At 35.9% G+C, this 22,090-nt stretch overlaps 1 protein-coding gene across 4 annotated transcripts in view; it reads right to left on the bottom strand.

Annotated features, from left to right (window-relative positions):
• Positions 1 to 22,090, bottom strand: part of PUS10 (pseudouridine synthase 10) — a 67,210-nt gene that overhangs the window by 25,584 nt on the left and 19,536 nt on the right. For all 4 annotated transcript variants that reach the window (XM_045828527.1, XM_045828525.1, XM_045828528.1 and 1 more), the window contains 4 exons: positions 6,820 to 6,854; positions 2,886 to 2,997; positions 755 to 816; positions 410 to 455 (listed from right to left, as the gene is read on the bottom strand). In XM_045828527.1, the coding sequence (XP_045684483.1) occupies positions 410 to 455; positions 755 to 816; positions 2,886 to 2,997; positions 6,820 to 6,854 (255 nt within the window). The remainder of the gene's footprint in view (positions 1 to 409; positions 456 to 754; positions 817 to 2,885; positions 2,998 to 6,819; positions 6,855 to 22,090) is intronic.

The following is a 22,090-nucleotide window of genomic DNA, read 5'->3' as shown; positions in this document are numbered from 1 at the left end:
AAACACTAATTGCTAGAAAATGGATATTAGACAGAAGTTTGGAATGCTGTTGAACTTCCCACGGATTTTCCAAGATGACACAATTTTGGGGATTAAAATCTAAATGTCAGATATTCCCAAAAGGGTAACAGAAACATCACCGAAACCCGGGTTTCAAATTCCACACCAGGGCAACAAGCCAGACAGTGACACGAACACAGGAGAATGACTGTGTGTTCCGGCTTTCTACCCAGAGACAAAGGTGTTGACAGTTGAAAAAAATAAAAAACAAATGTAGAAAATGGAAAGATTTAAAGACTGATTCTTAATAGATTGCCACAGTACTAATGCAGACCTTTTGTTGTTGTTGTTAGTTTGAATATTCAGCTCAGATAAAACTCACTAAAGAATAAGAACCAGGAATCCTTACCTGTTTGTTTTTGGCTGGCTTGAAACAATCTGGGCATATTGCACGTCTAAGTAAAATTCAAGTTAATATAAAAGGTTAATGAGTTTATTTTGGGGTGGATATAATTCAAATACATTTTATATAACCTGGATGCTAAACTCAGGATATCAGGAGTAGACAAAATAGCTCCCTATACAGGCTGTACTGGTTTGCCTAGTCCTTTATGTTAGCACATTTTAAACCTACTAAGAGATGACAAGTTCAGATATAGAACTTGATTAGAAAGAGGAGCAATACTATTTTCATGAAAACCAAAGGCATTAACAATGTTACACAATCGACATTGTTGTTTACGTGGGGACTTACAGGAAGTGGCAATCCTCAACTGTTTCTGGGTGGGCAAAGACCACACTCACTTCAAACAGGCTCTAAAAGTTATAAAGACAGTTTAAAAATGAGCAAAAGGAAACCAACATCTAACAACTTATGAATGGAAACTGAAATTAACTCTCAAAGACTGGCTCAGAAAGAGTGACAAGAAAAACTGGAAATACTACTATTTTCAAACCAACTTGTTCATAAAGCAGCTGTAAAGGAAAATGTCTTTTTTCTTTTTCTCACTTCTAAAATTCAATCATTGGTGATCCTACCAAAAAAACAAGTTTAAAAGAAATTTTAAAATAAATTTGTAGGATTTTTTGTACGTGTATATAAATGAGGTGTGAGGATGAACGAGAATACAGGGAATTGGAAAGAGAACCAAAAGAAATGAAAAGTTTTTCCAGTCAATGCTGTGATTAGAATTATTAGCAAAGCAAAAAGCATTTTACTCACATGCTTAAAAACTCTGTCTGAGCCTTTTATAAAGTGCTCAAATTTCTTAATAAATTTGAGTTTTAAAAAAGAGATCTTATTTTTTTATTACAAAAGGAATACATACAAATTGTAAAATAATCAAATATGGGGTGGATTTTTTATCTCACTTGACTAAGGGAGAACTAGTAACAGTTTGGTGTGTTTTCTTCAAACTCTTTTTATGAATATAAACATGAATGTACAGTATATACTTCTTAGAACACTAAACATACTCTTGGATAATTGCTTTATTCAATGAATAAAGCAAATGGACATCTTTTCAACTGTATGGATCATTGGATGTTTTTGTTGTAGTAAGTTTTTCTATTATTAAAAAAATGCTAAAGTAAACATCCTTGTACATAAAAAAGCACAGTTTCATTTCATATACTCTTGTACATTGACTTCCACAAAGCATATATAAAATTCCACATTAAGAAAAAGGTATGAATGTCATACCATGTGACAATCTTAATTTTTTTATTGAGTACTGTGTTTACTGATTACACTGAATTGTCAGCAAGCTTATTAGCTACCCTAGAATCATAATAGTTTTTTTGCTGTCTATTCTAACCTACAAAATAAAATTAAAATTGCAACCCATTCTTTTTACTCAAGAAAACTTCAGTCCTTCTGAATCTATTAGAACATTATTACTGCTTTTGTTTTCTATTTTCTGTTCTGATTCAACATGTAAGAAAACTATTTGTGCTTCAAAAGTAAAACCTGAGGTAAAAATATTTTGCATCAATGACTTCTCTAATTTCCAAAGTACTTTCATTACCTCATTTCCTCTTTATACTGAGGTGGCTTTATGTTCTATTCTCTCAGTATTCGGTTTACAGGACAGTCAGTTTATTCTTATTAACTGAGGGAGACAGAGCTATACAATTCAGAATAGGGAAAGAAGAAAATATTTAACTCTTTAATTTTGAAAGGTGGTTTTATGATTTTACTTGAATAGGGGTGTGTCCGGTATTCAGGGAATTTCCTTCAAGCAAAATGACGAAGCAATGAGGCTATACTATTAAAATCTAACTTAAGATGAACTGCAAATATGTCCTGTTTCCACATCAGGAAACTTGTTGATCTCTTCACTGGAGTCCAGTCCATTCCAGGGACTGCGGCAAGGTCTGCTCTGGAGCAGGGGTGATGGCTAAGTGGTCTGGCTTCAAAGGCAGACTCTGCCAAACATTAAACAGCCAGACAGCACAGATCAGCTGTAGTGGAGTAGATTCTGTCTATTTGAAAACAAGATCAGCCACAAATAAGGAAATTTAAATAGTCTAGAGTTGACTCTACGCATGCTCCATTATTTATACATTGCATCAGTAAATCTGTCTCTACAATTAAAATTTAAATATATTAAAGGCTTAGATTCATTTCTAACCTTTTAAGGTGAATTAGTGTACAATGCCCCTGTCACACTTCTAAATCTTGGATCACAGAGAAGTTTTTAAAAAAGAAAGAAATCTTTAACCTCAATTTAAGACTGTCAGAAATTAACATTTGAAAGGCTTAAAAAATCCATCATTGGATCACTTAAAGGGAAGGTTCTTTTGGCTAACCATACCTCTACCACATAATGAAGTAAAACTAGTAAAACTAAAGAACATAATTAACAATGCTGATGACCCGATACCTTTCCATCAACGGGAACACCCAGTTCCTCTGAAAACAGCGGGTGAGTTATCCATTTGTAGGCTTCTTTTAGCTGAACTATGTCATTTCTTCCCAGTGACAGATTCTGCTTTCTGAATAACAAAAATTAATTCACTGATATGAAAAACTTCACTTCTATTAAAAGAACTTATGTAATTATTTAAAAATATTTATTAACTGCCTACTATGTTCCAGGCACTATTTTACACATTAGCTAAAAAGTAGAAAACAAAACAGACAAAAATTCATGAGGTCATGAACCTTATATTCTAGCAAAATCAAGAAACTGTTTTTCAAAATGGCATATAAGACAGTTTACAAAGTTCCAAATACAGAAAGCGTACTAATGAGTTTTTCTGAACTAGAATTGCCAGATTCCAGAATTTATAAAATGCATCAGAATACAGAAAGGTGGGACACAGAGGACTATTTATTGTTCAGAAACTACAAAACTGCATATTACAATATCCAGACTAAAACTGTTTACATCTATTCTCTTCCTGATAATGAAATTTACTTTTGGGAAATCAGTGTAAAACCTGTACTTTTCTTTACTTCTGAAGAAATATTAAATCCTAAAGTATCACTGTTCTGAAATGCTCATCAACTTAATATCAGATAAATGTCTGAATAAAAATCTGACATTCCCCCCAAATCTACTCATGAGCCAACAGATAGGTTTGGGGAAGTCCCAATTATGACTTCTAGCTTTTAGTTTGCAACCTAAATTGTAATAGAAAGGAACTGAGGTAAGAGGGAAAAAAAACATGGTATGATAGTATTAAAACTGCTCTACTCTGCTGAGAACACTGCAGTATCAATAATAAACTAACAAGCCCATATTATTCATATAATTAAAACTTCAAATCAGTCTTATGGCTATACACAGAGCTACTTTTAATAAGAGATATTAAAAGCCAACTTGTGACTCATTTTTTTAAATGTCTAATTTTCACTGCTAGAAATGACTACTTGGAGTCAACATCCATTATAATTTAATTCTTCAACACCAAAAGAAAATACTAACTGAAGGTTGAAAACAAGAAAGTAATTTAGTTAATGGCTAAATTTAATTGATCTTTTAAAATAAATATATAAAGACCATTGTTCCTTTAAAAATGCAAATTAAGAAAGAGTTTATCTAACTCATTCTTATCCACCTGAGAATGTAACTGGTTACAAGGAATGCTCTCATATGCTTTGGTACTGTGATTTAACAATGAAATACCCAGATAAGCCCTAGCAAGACAAATAATCAAATTATTTCTCTACATGCAAGAACTTATTCAAACACTAAGTGTTTGAGCTTTGTAAGCTGTTCCTAATTCCCTAAATATCAGAAATATTTTAGGTATTTTAAAAGACAACCTTGATATTGTATCAATAGTTTAATGATGTTTGCATTAAAAGCATCACAATTGAAAGGTAAATAATTAGCAAATGAGAATACATTTTAAAAGATAAAAAGTTGAAACAGAGAACACAAGAATGGAAAATTATTTAAAAACTGATTATACCCTAGAGTACAAAGGGCTGCAGCAAAAGTTAATCCTAAAAATGGATTAAAATATTACTCATTATGTATTTAAGAAAGCTGGTATTTTTTTAAAGATTTTATTTACCCATCTTTAAAGGGGAAGGGAAGGAGAGAGGGAGAGAAACATCAATGTATGGTTGCCTCTCATGCACCCCCTGCTGGGAACTGGCCTGCAACCCAGGCATGTGCCCTGACTGGGAATTGAACCTCGACCCTTTGGTTTGCAGGCCTGCGCTCAATCCACTGAGCTACAAAAGCTGGTTTTTTTTTTTTAATCCTCATCCAAGGATAGTTTTACTGATGTTTTTTTAGAGAGAGAGGAAGTTGGCAGGGGGGTTGTGGGGGGGAGAGAGAGAAAAAGAGACGAAAGAGAAACACGGATCCATCAGTTGCCTCCTGTACACATCCCAACTAGGGATCAAACACACAATCTAGGTATGTGCCCCGATCGGGGATCAAACACACAACCTTTTGGTGTATGGGACAAGGCTCCAACCAATTAGGCCAGCTGGCCAGTGCAGGAAACTGGTATTTTATCCTTCATAGTCTTTGAAATATGTTTCAAGTTTCTCAGCCCAGTTTTAAATAAATAAATAAATAAATAAATAAATAATAAAACAAAAAAACCCCACTTCAACTATACGTATTTTTTTCCTTCTGGATTAAAGAACTAGGGGAAAGGGTTAACACATCTTGGAAACCTTAACCTTATATATAAGGAAAAAATACAATACTTAAAGTGCCAGATTTTCAATCCCACAAGTTGAATGTGACTAATAACTTTTATAGTATAATTTAGGGTAACTGTTTTCACAGAGGTTCCTAGCATATCCTGATGGTCCTTTAGAGGGATTAGCAGTCATTAAGTTAAATTCTCTCTCAATTTAGTACTTAGTAACTGCATTTCCCTCCTCTGTCAGGTAACTACTAATGAGGATGTCCATTGCAATCACTGTTGCTATAGATACAACATGACTACCAACTAAAGCAAAGATGAACAAAAATATCAATGCAATTTTTTCTGAATTTCTTGAGTTTTTGGCAATTTAATGGCAATTCTTTCACAATCTTTTGAACGTAAAATGACCTAGGGACACTAAGGATAAAGATTAATGTTCTTTCTATATTTTTGCTGTTCCTATATCCCTATATTGAATATTGAACAAGATCTTTTTGAAGAACTAATAAAGCTTAGTTTAAAATCCATCAATAAGGAATAACAATAGCAACTCACAAGCAATGTGGATAGAAAATAAAAAATTCATAAAATGCCATATTCAACAGTGACCAGAGAGGAGGGGGAATAATGAGGGAAAGAAGGGGAAGGGTTAAGTCAAGGAACATGTATGGACAAGGGCAACAGGAGGGAGGATTGAACATGGGAGAGGTGGGGTGGGATTGGCAGGGGTGAGCAATGGGAAAAATAGGGACAACTGTAATTGAACAACAATAAAAAATTTATTTAAATAATAATAAAATGTGAAATACCTGACTATTTAGTCAGGGGCACTGACCTCTTTTCACTTAGATGTCAAATGTTTTAAAAATGATAACAGCAAACACACGCGCGCACACACACACACACACACACAGAAAATACCATGTTCTATACACTAAAAAATGTCTCAAATATAGTATCAAATTGTATTATGCCAGAATCACAAGCATTTGAGACTAACCTAACTAAACTCCAAAACCTTTGATAAACATGTGGTTATTACCCCCCTTAAAATGTAGATGTGAAATATAAAACAAACTAAAACCAAAAAAAGTGATTAAGTGATCACTTTTTTAAATAAATCACTCACTGAAGTCCTAGATTTTAATACAGACATCTATACTTCTCTCTGAACTTTTCTCTCCAGTGCACCCAGGAACCTCCAGCAGTCACATGGTCCTTCAAATTGGTAGAGAAATTTTAGTTTTAAAATCCAATTTTAAATCCAATCCAGCTCTGTACAATTAAACTTTTTTTTCAAGTTTAGGTGGCAACCAAACTCTGACTTGAACATGTGAGACTGTTTAGAGACTTTGTTTATCAAATTTAGTTTCTAAAATCAGTATAAAATTTATTATTTTAAAATAACTTGCCAAACTACATTATATAACTGACAAATAAATATAAAGTATGTATTTATATTAATGTTAAATCTACCAAAAAAATGAATCTTTTCATAGACTGCTAACATGCTATGCAAATAAACCAATTAAGCAAGGCTGACACCTAAATTTGTACTATAAAAATTTTCTTTGTGCCAATTTATCTAGTAGCCAGTGAACTCACTCTAAAAAAAGAGACAGTAGTAGTAAAAGTACTTTAAGAATCAGGTAGCTTATATTTAAATGGTGGTAAAAATTCCCTACCTAAATTACTTACCCCATTTCCTGTTTTACCAGCAACCATGCAGCATGCTGTAGGCAATTTAGTCACACCCAGAAACAAGAGAGAAGGGAAAAAATGTTTATTGAAATTAAGTTCCAGTATCATTACTAAAGTGCTTAACTAATTTGCTAATCAAACTCCCCTTTTTGGGAGAGAAGTTAATGTTCAGAAATGTGGCAGTGACCTCAGCCTCATTTACAATCAGAAATGAGGTTAAGATGTCACTTTGCAACAGTGGCTTGCTGTGGCCTAGGAATTCAACAGGGGTATCCCCCACCTCCCTACAGATTTCTGTTTCTCATTAATGAGGTACAAGTGTTTTTTAACATGAGTAGCTTACATTTTTTCTTAAAATACCTTATTATTTCATAGGGAAAGGCCCAAAGTAACTGAGTACATACTATGTCCCTAAAACACAGACTTGAAGGCTTAGCTTGGTTTTGTCTTTTAATAGGAATAACACATTTTTAACTATATCTAATTAATTATACACACATGTACGTGTTTAGGAGTAAAAGGTACATTTAAAGCCTGGCACTCAATCCACAGAGCCACACCAGCCAGGGCTGTAACTCACTTTGGAATACAACAAAAACTAAGGTGGGTGGGTAGATAAATTGATAGCTAGATATATAATAAAGCAAATATAGAAGAACAGTAACAACTGCAGAATCTAGGTGGGCCTATGGGTGTTCACTGGACCATTCTTTCAGCTTTACTACATGTTTGAAAATTTTCATAATAAAATGTTAGGGAGAATGTTCTAGGAATGATTAATAAAACAACTGAGAAAATTGCTAAAATGAAGAAATAACATTCACAATCATGGTCATGATGAGGATTAAATAAAATTCAGGAAAAATGCTCTGCACAGTAAGCATGTGACACTAAGATTTCCCAGTGTGCCATTAGACTCCCGTAGCTTTCGCCTTGAAGAAAGGTAATGACATGTCCTGCCTCAGTATACAGCATTCTGTGCAGGTGACAGAAGCATACACATGTAAGTCCAGAAAATACCACATATGGTATCTATCACTGGCCAGTCATTATCACTCACATCCACCTCAAGACCCAGGTACATCTCTCTGTCTGTCCATCTATCTATTGGAGTAGCCAAAAAGTTCACTTAGTATGATGGCTCTCCAAGCCATTACTACATGAAATGTTGCAGGGACTTATTTAAGAAAAAGATCAAAACTATCAACATTAAAAGGGCAACAAATTCACAACTATCAACGACTGAATCTAAAAAAAAAAACAAACTAAGCAACCAGAACAGGAACAGAATCATAGGTATGGAGATCACATGGAGGGTTATTAGCTGGAAGAGGAAAGGGGGAGAATGAGGGAAAAGGCACAGGAATAAGAAGCATAAATGGTAGGTACAAAATAGACAGGGAGATGTCAAGAGTAGTATAGGAAATGGAGAAGCCAAAGAACTTACATGCACAACCCATGGACATGAACTAAGGGAGGAGACTGCTGGAGGGAAGAGGAGTATTGGGCAGAGGAGGACAAAGGGGGAAAAAATTGGGACAACTGTAATAGCATAATCAATAAAATATGTTTTTTAAAAAAGAAAGTCTATGGGCATGGTATAATGTACAAATTACTAGCACTCAGAAGACCTGGCTTTGGTATTTCCTAAATTTCTGTCATTTAATTTCCTAATGTGTAAAAATGAGAGAATTAGACAAAGTTAATTACAATTTAAAATTTTCTGAATGACTAAAGTTCATCATTAACAAACTTTAGTTAGTATACTGTTTTATAATAGAGTCTATTAAGAACTCTTTTAAGGACTTGGAGATCACTAAAAAAAAAAAAAAAGAACAATTTCTCTTAAAGCTGAAATCTTGTAGTCAATGTTGCCCCACCTTCCTTCAGCCTCCATACTTTAAAAAATCAACAAATACAGGTTTCCCCACCTGTAATAGGATATGAATACTCTCCCTGCAGGAATATTGTAAGGATTTAATGAAACTGTGAATGTGAGGAACCAAGTAAGATCCCTGGCATGTACTTAATAAATGGTAACTGTTATTGTTGTTTTTAAATTAAAACCTTACCTGCAATCACAAATAATAAAATTATTATACCTTAAAAGATTGACAAGACTTGAGCCCTTTCCCTGAGACCCCAAACTGCTCTACTATAGGTAGTTCTGGAACCTCCCTCATCAATGAAATCCTCATGAGTCCCTGAGATACAGAGAGCTAACTTACCTGTCCCCTGTGTTCTCTTTCAGTAACCTACTTCTCCCCTCTTTTGAGGCACACTCTGTTCTCTACAGCCACTTCCAAGTGATGCCATCAAGTATGCAATGTTTCCTGTCATCCTCCAGTTGTAAAGTCGGGCCAAACTGGAGGTTGCCAAGGGAACCAGATTACCATGCGTAACATGTAAAATTAAATCAAATCTCTTCAGTACCTGAGATGTGCTAAAAGATTTTTCCTTCCTGATCCTCTGCAAGCTCCCTCCTCAAGCACGCCAGGGGTCGTACATACCTAATCACATAGCAGGGGCTGGGAGGCTGCATCCCAAAGAAGTTGGTGTTGCGCAATTACTCCATTTTTACCACATGCCAGTAATGCCCTAAACCTGCTCCTTCTGAGGAAAAAGAAGTACAGTTCTCTCTTTTACGTCGCCAACATAATTTTAAATTTACACATCTTCTATTCTTTAGTCAATGGGAAAAATTCATTCTCCAGGGTAAGCACAGGAATAAGAAGCAATTTAATTCCTCCTCCTCAAAAGAGTCGAATGGCATTGAAATTATCAAGTTTAATCAAATTTGATACCAAAGGCAGTATACCACCTTCTGAAAATTCAAGAACCACACAGTTCAATCCCGGACTGTGCTTTAACTTTATTAGACAATTATAAGCAAGTTCAAACTGGGGCACTTGAATAATATGCTTGTAAAGTGTTTGTGTACTCTGCATACACACATGCATGCACCCCATGCAAGTCTATGCCTTCTGAACTTGGAGGCCTGAGGTGGGAGCTCATCCAAGACCTAAAAATGAGAGCGGGTGATGGAGGGCCAGAGACCGAGGCTGATTCAAGCACAGGTGGCAGGAAAGAAGAAAAGAGAGAAAGAGAGGCATTAAAAACGGTATGTTGGGGGAACCACAGTTTTAGTAAAGTTGGAGCTTAGGGTATGTATATGTGTACATAAATGTGAGTAAGGAGTTCAACCACTAGAAATGACACTGGAAAGGTCAACAGATTCTGAGAGCTAAGCTAGAGCATGAATCCAAAGACTGAAACGACAATATGAGAAATGCCAATTTATCTACAAAGTCCCATAGCACCCCAAAGAAGAAAATATACTAATCTATAATTCATCAAGTCACAATATAACTATTACCTTCACACTACTGGGGGTTTTTTTGTTTATTTTTTTGTTTTGTTATTTTAGATTTAAAGTCAATAATTTTTTTATTGTACTTAAAAAAGATTTTATTTATTTATTTCAGACAGGGCAAGGGAGGGAGAGAGAAAGAAAAACATCAATACGTGGTTGCTTCTCATGTGCCCCCTACTGGGGACCTGGCCCACAACCCAAGCATTTGCCCTGACTGGGAATCGAACCAGCATCCCTTTGTTTCACAGACCGGCGCTCAATCCACTGAGCCACATCAACCAGGTCTCCTTATCATTATAGTTTTTTCTCATGAGGTAACTTAAGGGGAAAATAAAATATTTCTCGTACCAAAATATTTCTTTATCATAGAAAATATAGTGTAAAAAAGGCATATGTTCCAGAAAAATGACAGAATATTGTTGAAAAAGTCCATTTTTCTCATATATGTTGCTTATCTGGCCCTTATAGACAACTGAGTCTGTAATTCCTGAGAGAGGGAAACAAACACTAGACTACAAGGCAGGCTCTGCCTCTAAATATGGTGTGATTGCCTGCAAGGTGGTTTATCTCTCTACACCTTGGTTTCTCAACTATAACATAGAAGGGCTCTACACTTCATTATTTTGGAGGGCACCACCTATGTGGTGAGATCTTTACTGAGAATACAGAATTTCTGTCCATAGGGAACCCATTATCTATCAATAGGAGAGAATAAAGCGAATAAAGTGATAATACAATTTAATAATAATTAATAATATTGATAAAAATCATAAAATTACATAACAGTGGTGGCCATGACAGGGATATATTTAGAGGGAACATGTAAGTCATCCTAAGCTCAGTCTGGTAGGGGAAGTGACACCTACTCTGATCTCTAAAATTACTTAGAATTAACTGGGTAAATAATGGGGAAAGTATGTTCCTAAGAAAGAAAACTCTGGATGACTTCTGGCAAGATGGAGGCATAGGTGGACACACTATACCTCCACGCATAACCAAGATTGGAACAACAACAATTTAGAGGCAGAATAACACCCAGAACTGACAGAAAATTTATCTGAATGGAAGTCGGACAGCCAAGAAGTTGAAATAGACCCGTTCATCCAGACCGGTAGGAGGGGCAGAGACAAGCAGCCAGGTGTGGGTCACGGTGAGAACAGGGAGAATTGGGTGCATAAGGCAACCAGGAGCACGTAAGGCATCTGGGGTGTGCAAGATCACAGCAGGTGGGCCCTGAGTACACAAGCAGCAGCTGGCAGACCCAGTAAGGTGGTGATTGTGGAATACAGCAGAGCACGCAACCAAGGATCCCAGGGAAGGGACTGAGGTCCCACGGAGAACGGAGCTACTGCCATTGTTCCCTCCCCCCCCGCCCCCACCCCCATATACAACGTCACACTCTAGCAACTGGGGTGCCCAGCCCTGGTGAACACCTAAGGCTCCGCCCCTCACCATAACAGGAGTGACCAGACCAAAAAAAAAAATAAGAGAGAGAGAGAGAGAGATGGCTCAGACAGAAGAACAAATCAGTGCCCCAGAACTCATCCTTTTGAGCAACAAAGAGATAGCTAACCTATCAGATGCACAGTTCAAAACACTGGTGATCAGGAAGCTCACAGAATTGGCTGATCTTGGTCGCAAATTAGATGAACAAATGCAGGTTACCATAAAAGAAATGAAGGAAAATGCACAGGGAACCAACAGTGATGGGAAGGAAACTGGGACTCAAAACAATAGAGTGCACCAGAAGGAAGAAAGAAACAACCAAACAGGAAAGAATGGAGAAATAAGAATTCAAAAAAACGAGGAGAAGCTTAGGAACCTCCAGGATATCTTTAAATGTTCCAACATCCGAATTATAGGGGTACCAGAAGGGGAAGAGGTAGAGCAACAGATTGAAAATGTATTTGAACAAATAGTAAAGGAGAACTTCCCCCTTCTGGCAAAGAATATAGACTTCCAGGAAGTCCAGGAAGCTCAGAGAGCCCCAAAGGAGTTGGACCCAAGAAGAAACACACCAAGGCACATCATAATTACATTAGCCAAGGTAAAAATGAAGGAGAGAATCCTAGAAGCAGCAAGAGATAAGGGGACAGTAACCTACAAAGGAGTTCCCATCAGACTGTCAGCTGATTTCTCAAAAGAGACCTTGCAGGCAAGAAGGGGCTGGAAAGAAGTATTCCAAGTCATGAAAGACAAGGACCTATATCCCAGATTACTCTATCCAGCAAAGCTTTCATTTAGAATGGAAGGGCAGATAAAGAGCTTCTCAGAGAAGGTCAAGTTAAAGGAGTTCATCATCACCAAGCCCTTATTTTATGAAATGTTAAAGGGACTTATCTAAGAAAAGAAGACACAGAAAAAAACATGTATAGTAAAAGGACAGCAAACTCACAATTATGAACAACCACACCTAAAGCAAAAACAAAAGAAACTAAGCAAACAACTAGAACAGGAACAGAACCACAGAAATGGAGATCACATGGAGGGTTAGCAACAGAGAAGTGGGAGGAGGAGAGAGGGGGGAAAGGTACAGGGAATAAGTAGCATAGATTGTAGGTAGGAAATAGACAGGGGGCAGGTAAGAATAGTATGGGAAATGTAGAAGCTGAAGAACTTATAAGTATGACACATGGACATGAACTAAAGGGGGGGAAGTGGGTGGGAGAGGATGTACAGGGTGGAGGGGAGTGAAGGGGGAAAATGGGACAACTGTAATAGCATAATCAATAAAATATATTTTTTAAACAAAAGAAAACTCTGTGGTGCAAAAACCAGAGGGTGTCAGGAAAGTTCTGGCAACTGTAAGTCAGTGGTGTCTAAAGAGCTCAGGACATGCGGCTGGGGGGTACAAGGAGAACACGGACCTGAGATCATGGAACTACGGCCCCTGTGCTAAGGGGATTAGATTTTACACTCATGGTGATGTGGTGCCACAGAAGGGCGTTAAGCAATGGAATGGCATAGTCATATTTGTCTTCAGGGATGCTCACCTGGTTGCAGTGTGAATTAGAGGAGGAAGGTACACAATAAGGGAAATGAACACACATAGTAAACTAAAGAAGTAATTCAAGCAAGAAATAGTATATTAAGGCATGCTGCTGTGGATGGAGATGAGTAGGCAGCTTTAAGAGATAATGAAGACAGAAAGAAAACTAGGTGATTAGCACTGATATTGGGGTTTCTAAATTACTATTAATGCCCTTAAAACTCTAAAGTCTTTTGAATCCTACACATCTCTTGGTCTCATTAATACTAACAAAGACAGTACAAATATAGACTTTTACCAATAGGGAAATGACAATAATTGTTTGAGCAGCTAGAGGTATTATCCGCTGCTCTCTGTTCTTCTTCCTACACATACACATGCATACATATACACATTTATGTATTTTTCTTGCACACAAATAGCCAGTTGGGAACTAGGCTTTATAATGAGGTTAGTAACAATAGAAACTCTTCCCTCTTCTCACCCAGCATAACTGCCTGAGATTTCCTTTTTCTCCTCCTCCTCCCCACTCTCCAGTCTGCTATAACCTTGAACATCTGCCTCAAAAAGGGCCTGTTCTTCACCTTGTGTCAGGACTGGTGTCAGGTGCAGTGGCAGAAAGAAGGTAAGAAAGGAAGGGAGAATACTCTCCTATTAGCCAGCTGGACTCTACCGCTTAGCTGAGGTAAAGACTCCTCCCCCACATCTCCTCACCTCCACCCTCTCCTCGCCTCAACCCCACTCCTCTTTCCCCCCACAGTCTCTGATATCAGACCCATGATATAGTGGCTAACAGTCTCAGGCTGGGTGTCTCTTTTGATGAATAAAATTTATGTCAGCTATGCATAAAAACCTCTACAAATCCTCCACATTGTTTTTCCCTACAGTGCTGAGAAAAAAAGAAAATGAAGTGAGACACAAGACCTTCTCACTCCAGCTTTTCCTACTACTCTTGGCAATGAAATCCTTTAGGTAGTATTAAAAAGGTTGAATGTTTTTGACAGGCAAGAGGGGAAACGCAAAGACAAATCAGTAAAGATAGAATGGATTTGCAGGTCCAAATTAAGTTGTACAGCTCTACTGACCCAGTAACAGGAGAATTACTATTTCTAGGTTGTGAGTTTTAACAAGGAAAATTTCCATTGTGCTATCCGATAATCTAGGTGCTGATGCTAGCCTAACTCTGAGGGATGTGATTGAAAATAATCATGAGGAAATCTGTGGAGATGGCAAGGTGGAGTTGGAGTGGAGGTGCGGTGGGGAATAAGCAAAAACAGAACAGCTACAATGAATGAAAAGTTCTGGGATAGACATAAAGACAGGGATGGCTCAGTTTGTCTGTTAGTGTCATACGCTAATGAGAAGGAAACTTGGAGACCAAATTTCATGTACCTCTAGAGTTAACAACCCCAGGAAAGCAAAGACATCTCAACAAAAACTGTTAACAGCTGGGTATGGCTAAGAGGGTACAAATATATTCCTCCTAGAATCTGAGTTTTGAAAACTAGCATCCTCAGTAAAATATTAGTAAAGTGAACTTGCAGATTTGAGAGACTTCAATGTATCAAATGATTCAATTTCAATAATCATAAATACAAGTTCACTTCAAAATTACTACTAAGAAAAACAGCTTTTAAAAGTAAAATTTGTTTTGAAATACCAAGGAGACAAATTAATTGTTAATTGCTGAGAATCTATTAATTGTTGAAAAAGGTCTCTTCAATACATAATTCAAGAACTCTAGAAGGAGAATTATTTTAAAATTATTCCAAGTTACCCCAGGAAAATTACAAGATTGGAAGCAGTCTGTGTGTTCAACTTGATTTATACTGAATATATCCTTAGGGATAAGGACTTATTTATTCAATTTTTAAATTAATTTTTAGATATTACTTTTTAAATATACTAAAGGAACTTGTTACTATAAAATCATCAGACTTCTAGTTTCAAGATGGCAAAAAAAAGACTTTTCTGTGCCCTGCCCTGGAAAATCATCTCAAAATAAGATGAAGAATGAGAAACAGAAAACAGAAACTCTATCTAATAATGAAACAAGAAAGTAATTCCTTTCCCCAAATCTCAATACATGAGGACAGAAAGAAGATGCAGGAGTGGAAAGCAGCGGAGCCCAGGAAACTGATCCCTAAGTGTCAGCAAAAGGGGACACTTGTTCCTCCAAACCCGGCAAAGCCGAGGACTGAAGGCACATGACACTGGAGGGCAAAACAAGAGGCTAAATGAAGAGCAAGTGGTGGAAGGCTTGTATAAGGAATGGATTGACCCCCCGCTCCCCTTCCTTGACACCAAGCAAGAGCAGACAATTTACTCTGGGAAATGAACTAGTGGTATGTGCACTCAGGAGCCCCTGACAAGAGGATGTCTGGAGTGAAGCCCTACAAGGAAAACAGGAGGGTTCAGTGAGAGTTTACAGTCTGAAAAGAGACCTGCAACTGCCTACCCGACCCTACTTGGGCACTCAGACAGCCAAGTTTATACTTCTTTGGACAAGGGATCAGAGGGTTCTTTCTTGGATAAATTGGATGGTTTCTGAGGGAACACTTGCAGATAATTATACATGGTCCTTCCATTAAAATCTCAGTTTACTACCTGTTCTCCTCCATTTCTGCCTTTGTAAACTTACTAAACTTGCACTAAGAACAAGCTTCCTTAAATAAAGAATATCTATTAAAAAAAAGAGTTAACAATATACTTAATAGTAAAGCTCTATAAACATTCCTATTAGTGAGGGTCACACAAGTTTCACCATTAGTAAGGCATCACCACTATTATCTAACATGTTGTGGAGGCCCTAGTCAATTCTATAAGATACACACAAACATACATATGTGTATGTGCATTTGCATACATGTACATATAATAAATATATATAGTAAAAATTTGCAAATAAGGTAAATGCATACCTAGATAATCAACTAAAACCCATTAGCATCAACAATGGAGACCGGTAAGTTAGGCAATTGCAATATAAATATTACACACACACACAAACATACACAAATTACTTTCCTAATAACAAAATAGAAAAGGTTATGAAAAAAAAATCCCACCCAAATTGCAATTAAAACTCAAAAACATCTTAAAAACAAAAAAATCCCAAAATATATCAGAATAAATTGATGAAAGTAAGCTATAAAGTACAATACAATTGAAAGACCTAAACAAAGAACTCTTTAAATACAGAGAAATTTGTTCCTAGATGAAAAGTTCCATAAAAATTAGAAATTTAAGTTTATGGAATGACCATAGACAAAGGTAAGTGACAGGCTGTGAGAAATTAAATACATAAAAGATGAATAACCATTATGTCCAAAGAGTTCTTACTAATCAATTTTTAAAAAGTCAAATAACCAGATAAAAAGAAACTCTAACGGTAGTAAACATATAAAAAGATGTGAACCCTCCTTTGCAAATAAAATAAATGCAAATTAAAACAAGGCAATTTCTACATGTTGGTTAGAAAGTATGAAAGAATATTATAATTCCTACTTGCACAAGGATATGAGGTTGCCCTACACTGTTGTAAAAAGTATCATCTTTTAGAGGGGCAAGCTGGAAAAACGTATCAAAATTTTAATCAATTCAAACAGAACAGTTGCATATGTCTTTGAATGTAAACCTCATTTCCCACAAATACGATAGCTAACTTTAGAGGTGTTGTGGTAATAGAATGCTTTGTAAGCTGTAAAATGTACACACACCCCCTACCATATACCCCAATCTTCTTTATAAAAGAAAATTTTTCTCCAAGTTAATGAATTTTATTATAATTTGAAAAGTAGGTTATATGTCAAGCTATTTATATTTGAGTCTTTTGAAATTTATCAAAGCCATGCACTGAAAACTAACAAAATTTCCCCAAATAAACAATAAATAGCTCTAATCTATTAAGGTTTAACGTACCTGCCACCCCCTTTCTTCCCCAGGGCTTGCGTAAGTAGTCAGAACTCATAAAGTACCCTAGGTAAAACATCAGATTTCAAGATAGAAAGAAATAAGTTCAAGTTCTCTTCCTACTTAGCAGCAAGTGATTTGGCAGAATTACTGGGTAGTGCCTTTTTGGTGCTTGATTCCTATCTGTAAAACAGGGAGAATGCTATTTCTTATATTATTAAATGTTTAAATGAGCTGGCCTATCAAAGAAATGTTAACTGTTTTTTTCATGATACTGACTCTCTGTGTATAATTCAAACGATATACTAAATTACTTCTTGAAGCACAATAAATAAAAGGGGCTTTCCTCAAGCCTTGTCCCTTCCAAACTTTCAGTTCTAGTTTTGGTCTAAATGTTTAAGGAAGGAGACATTTGAAAAATTTTATTCTGAACAGGAGTATAGAATAGCATCTGTATTGGGTCAGTTTCTAGCTATGAAAGCTGGTTAATAGTCATGCAAGACATAAGGGCAAATGATCAAGACAGAACTACACACACACTCAAAATGTAGTAAGATGCAGGGGAAAGGAGAAAGGCAGAGGACCTTGGACCTTAAATCCTGTCCAGTTTAAATCCTGCCAATATCTTTATTAAGATACCGTGATATAGTATTAGGAGGGAAGAAAAGGAGAGGGAAAGTGGGGAGGAGAAAGAAAAAGGGGGAGAAAGAGATAGAAGTAGACACAGTGTGAGAGAAAGAAGAAAAAAAGAACCACAGATTCCTAAGAAGAATTTGGTGAAAGCTGTCTAACAGCAAGATCTAATGACAAAGCTTTGGTGTGAGGGAAATTTCAAGTAAATTTCCAGAGAATGGCAGTGTGATGAGTTATATACCACCACTAATTTGTACAATATGATATAAAAGTAGAAGCTAAAATAACCAGAAAATTTAAAAAGGCCTAAGTTCATGAGATGTCAAAAACAATTATTAAATACCTCATGAATCTAACAGATAATGAATTTTATCTACTCTTTTCTTGTATCTACCACTCTTCTGTTACATATTCTTAAAACCTGCAAACATCATATGGATCATATATCAGTAGTCCTTAAAGAGCTGAGGACATGTGGCTGAGGACATGTGGGAGTGCAAAGGAGAAAGCAGGCCTTCTGGGTGTAAATGCCATAAAAGAATATAAACCCCACTGTAAATATTTTTTCACATATTTTCTCTTCATACTCTTCTGTATAATTACTTTGTAAAATAAAAACTGAACTGACAGATTTCCATTAGGGTTGTTATAGTACAAAAAAAAGGATTTCTAACCTCACAGATAAAAGGAACAGTACACTTTGGTCTTGGTAATTTGTTTAATGTAGTAAATAAAAATAATTTAACTACAATAAAAATTAAAATGGGACAAATGCAAAAATTATATCTTAAAAGTGAACAAATGTAGTTGGACTTCTGGGTAAAGAGAGAAGGTCAAATGCAGGGATGAACTTTTTCTAATCTTCTAAACCAACAATAAGGACATTTGTTAAAAGTGCACAATCTACCAGGATGGAGACAGTGAGGGTACAGGGAACAGCATCGATCTGGAAGATGAAAGGCAAATAAAAGAGTGTAAAAGGACTTAGCAGACCTGCCCCCCCAAAAATGCTGAATCCTAACCTGGGAGCAGAGCAAACTGATACTCCACAATCAGCAAAAGTTTGAGGAATAAACAACACAAAGAAATTTGGAAGTAGGAGGAGTAAAAAAAAGAAGATTAATTGAAATCTGTTTGAAAAAGAGGTAGATCCTTAAACACCCTCCCCACTCCATGCAGTCAGGTGAATGCCCCTCCCTAATTCCTGTAAAAGACTATAGAGTCCTCTTCCTCGAGATGGTAAACAGAGGATCTTTGATTGGGAGTCGTGAGTGACATTTACTTCACTGAATAAAGACAGGCACTAAGATCATGACATAATTGACTACAATTGCTCCCACATCAGTTTCTAGATCTTGGCAGTTCTATGGAGAGGAGACTACATCTTCTGCGGAGAATGTTACCTACTCAAGAGGAAAGACCCAAAGATAATGACAATGGACACAGTAAAACTCCCAGTCAACCATCCCTCCCTACTCATGCACTCAGCTTTCAATTGCTTCTCATTTTGTACTCTTAAATAAGACTGGCCAACAAAGAATCAGCAGACAGCTAAGGAGATCTTCTCACATGGAAAAGACCAAAATAAACAGAAAAAAACAACTTTAAAAAAATAGAGACAATGAAAAAACCTTAATAGCACAATATAATATTCTCGGGAAGATAAAATATTGTTTATCAAATAAGGATAATATCCTATTATCAAATAAGGATAATATCCTATTTTTCTAACATACAGATAAACATATGCAAAAGGTAAAAAACAAAATAGAAAAACATCATTGAAATTAAAACATGATATCAACAGTGGGGTGATTGCTAGAAGGAGAGGGGTATGATCTACAGAAACTACATAAATTAAACAAATGAAAGTTCTGGAAATATAAAAATAATAGCAATTAAAAACTTAGTAGACAGGCTTAACAACATTTTAGACATAGCTGAAAAGAGAATCAGTGAACTGAAAGACAGGTTAGAAGACAAGACCCAAAATGATATGAGAGATTCAAAAGGATGAAATATTTTTCATCCAAAAAAAATGAAAAGAAAGGGGAGGAAAAGAGACAGGGAGGAAGAAAGAGTCATAAGAGATTCCATGAAAGGTCTAACATGTGTAATTAGAATCTCAGGAGGAGAGGAAAGACAGAATAGAGCTGAAACACATTTAAAGAAACAATAAAACAGATAAAGATTTGTTGGCTAGGACACAAGTAACATCAATCATAAAAATAAAAAGCTAATGAATTGGATGCTATCAAAAGTACAAATGTCTAATCTTTGACAGGTATCATTAGGAAATTAAAGAGCATGCCACAGTATGCAAAAAAATACTTGCAATACATATACATAATAAGGATTTGTATCTGGAATGTAGTAAGGGCTCCTATAACTCAATGAAAAGAATATAAACCCAATTTTTTAAAATAGGAAAACGATTTGGTTTGACAAAGTCATATGTAAAAAGACTTCACAAAGACAAATGAACAGCAAGTAAGCACATGAAAAAATGCTCAACATCATTAGTCATCAGGAAAATAAACATTAACCTCTATGTACTCACTAGAATGGCTCAAATGAAAGAGAATGACAATACCAAGTGTTGGCAAGGATGTGAAGCAACTGGAACACTTACATACTGCTGGTGGAATATAAATTTAAACTGATAAATCCACTTAGAAATACTTTGGCGGTTTCTCATAAGGTTAAATATATACCTGCCCTATGACCTAGGCATTCTACTCCAAGGTAGTAAAAACATACCTAAGAAAAGTAAAAACATATATCCACACACAAAAAACTGTACATATAAGTTCATACCAGCTTTATTCATAGTAGCCCAAAACTAGGACAACCCATATGTCTATCAGTTGGTGAAATGGATAAACAAATTGTATTATATTCATATAATGGGACTCTATTAAGCAATAAGAAAGAATTAATTACTGATAAACACAACAATATGGATAGATCTCAAAACCATCATGCTGTGTCAAAGAAGCTAGAACAAAAGAATACATAATATGTGGTTTCATTTATTTGAAATTCTTTTAAAAATGCAAATTAATCTATACCTGAAAGCAGATTAGTAGCTGGTTAGAGCTGCAAGTGAAAGTCCTGCAACTGGCACAAAAAAACTTCGGAGGTAATGGAAATGTTCTAAGTCTGGATTGTGGGGATGGTTACTCAGGTATATGCACCTGTCAAATCTCAATAAAATGTGTCCTTTAAAATGGTACAGTTTATTGCTCTTAATTATAACTCATAAAGTTAAAGTATACTCATACAATGTGATACCATTAATACCCAAAGAAATACTAAAATTTAGAAGATTCTTAAGAAAAAGATTCTCAATACTGTAAGTCAGTAATGATGCAGAATAACTTCAACTTTCATACACTGTTGGTGAAAATGTAAACTGGTACAACAACCACTTTGGAAAATAATTTGGCATCATTTAGTGGAGTCAAAGAAATGTATTCCTTATGACTCAGTGATTGCACTCACATGTGGATAAACTCCTGCACATGTGCACTAGAATACAGCTACAAGAATGTTTATGGTTTCACTGTTTAAAGTAGCCAAAAACCAGAAATGACCTTAATATTCATTAATAGTAGTCTGAATAAACTGCAGTATATTCATGCAACTGAATACTCCAGCAATGAAAACAAACAAATCACAGTTCCACAAAGCAATGTAGATGAATCTTTCAAAACTAATATGTAGTAAAAGAAGCCAGACACAAAAGATATATAACATTATGATTCCATTTTATATAAAGTTCAAAGTCAGGTCCATTTAAACTGTAGTTCTAGAAGTATAGACAATGGTTACCTTTGAGGAGAAGGAAGGAGTTAACTGCTGGTGAATATAAAAATAAAAACTTATTAAAAAGAAAATGGAAATATTTATATTCTAAGATAGATTTCAACTTCAAGAACTCACATTGAGCAATCTGTGTTTTCTACAGGGCAGTTCCTTAAAAACTGAAGAACATGAAAGACTGACTAAGCAAACTAAAATAAGACTTTAAGAAGTCCAACAAGCTAACCACTGAACAATTATCACAAGCTGAGGAAAAAGGTATCTCTGCACTACCTGAACATTCCCTCTGATGCACTGTGCTACACCCGCAGGGAATGTGATCAAAAGTTCTTCAGAAGACACATGTGGGGAGATAATTTGAGATCTTGCTCCCCAGCCTGTCATCAGTTCGGTTCAAATAAACTCTTTGTTCCCAAGACCACGGGTATAGGGTTTTCATTTGGGATGATGGAAAATTTCTAGAACTAGATAGCAATGATGGCTGCATGACATTGTATTTAATGTTGCTGATTTGTGCACTTTAAAATTGTTAAAGT

Source organism: Phyllostomus hastatus, unplaced genomic scaffold (genome assembly GCF_019186645.2).
Source record: "Phyllostomus hastatus isolate PE091 unplaced genomic scaffold, TTU_PhHast_1.1 phas_scaffold_78, whole genome shotgun sequence".
NCBI lineage: Eukaryota > Metazoa > Chordata > Mammalia > Chiroptera > Phyllostomidae > Phyllostomus > Phyllostomus hastatus.
This window is presented reverse-complemented; position numbering and strand designations above follow the sequence as displayed.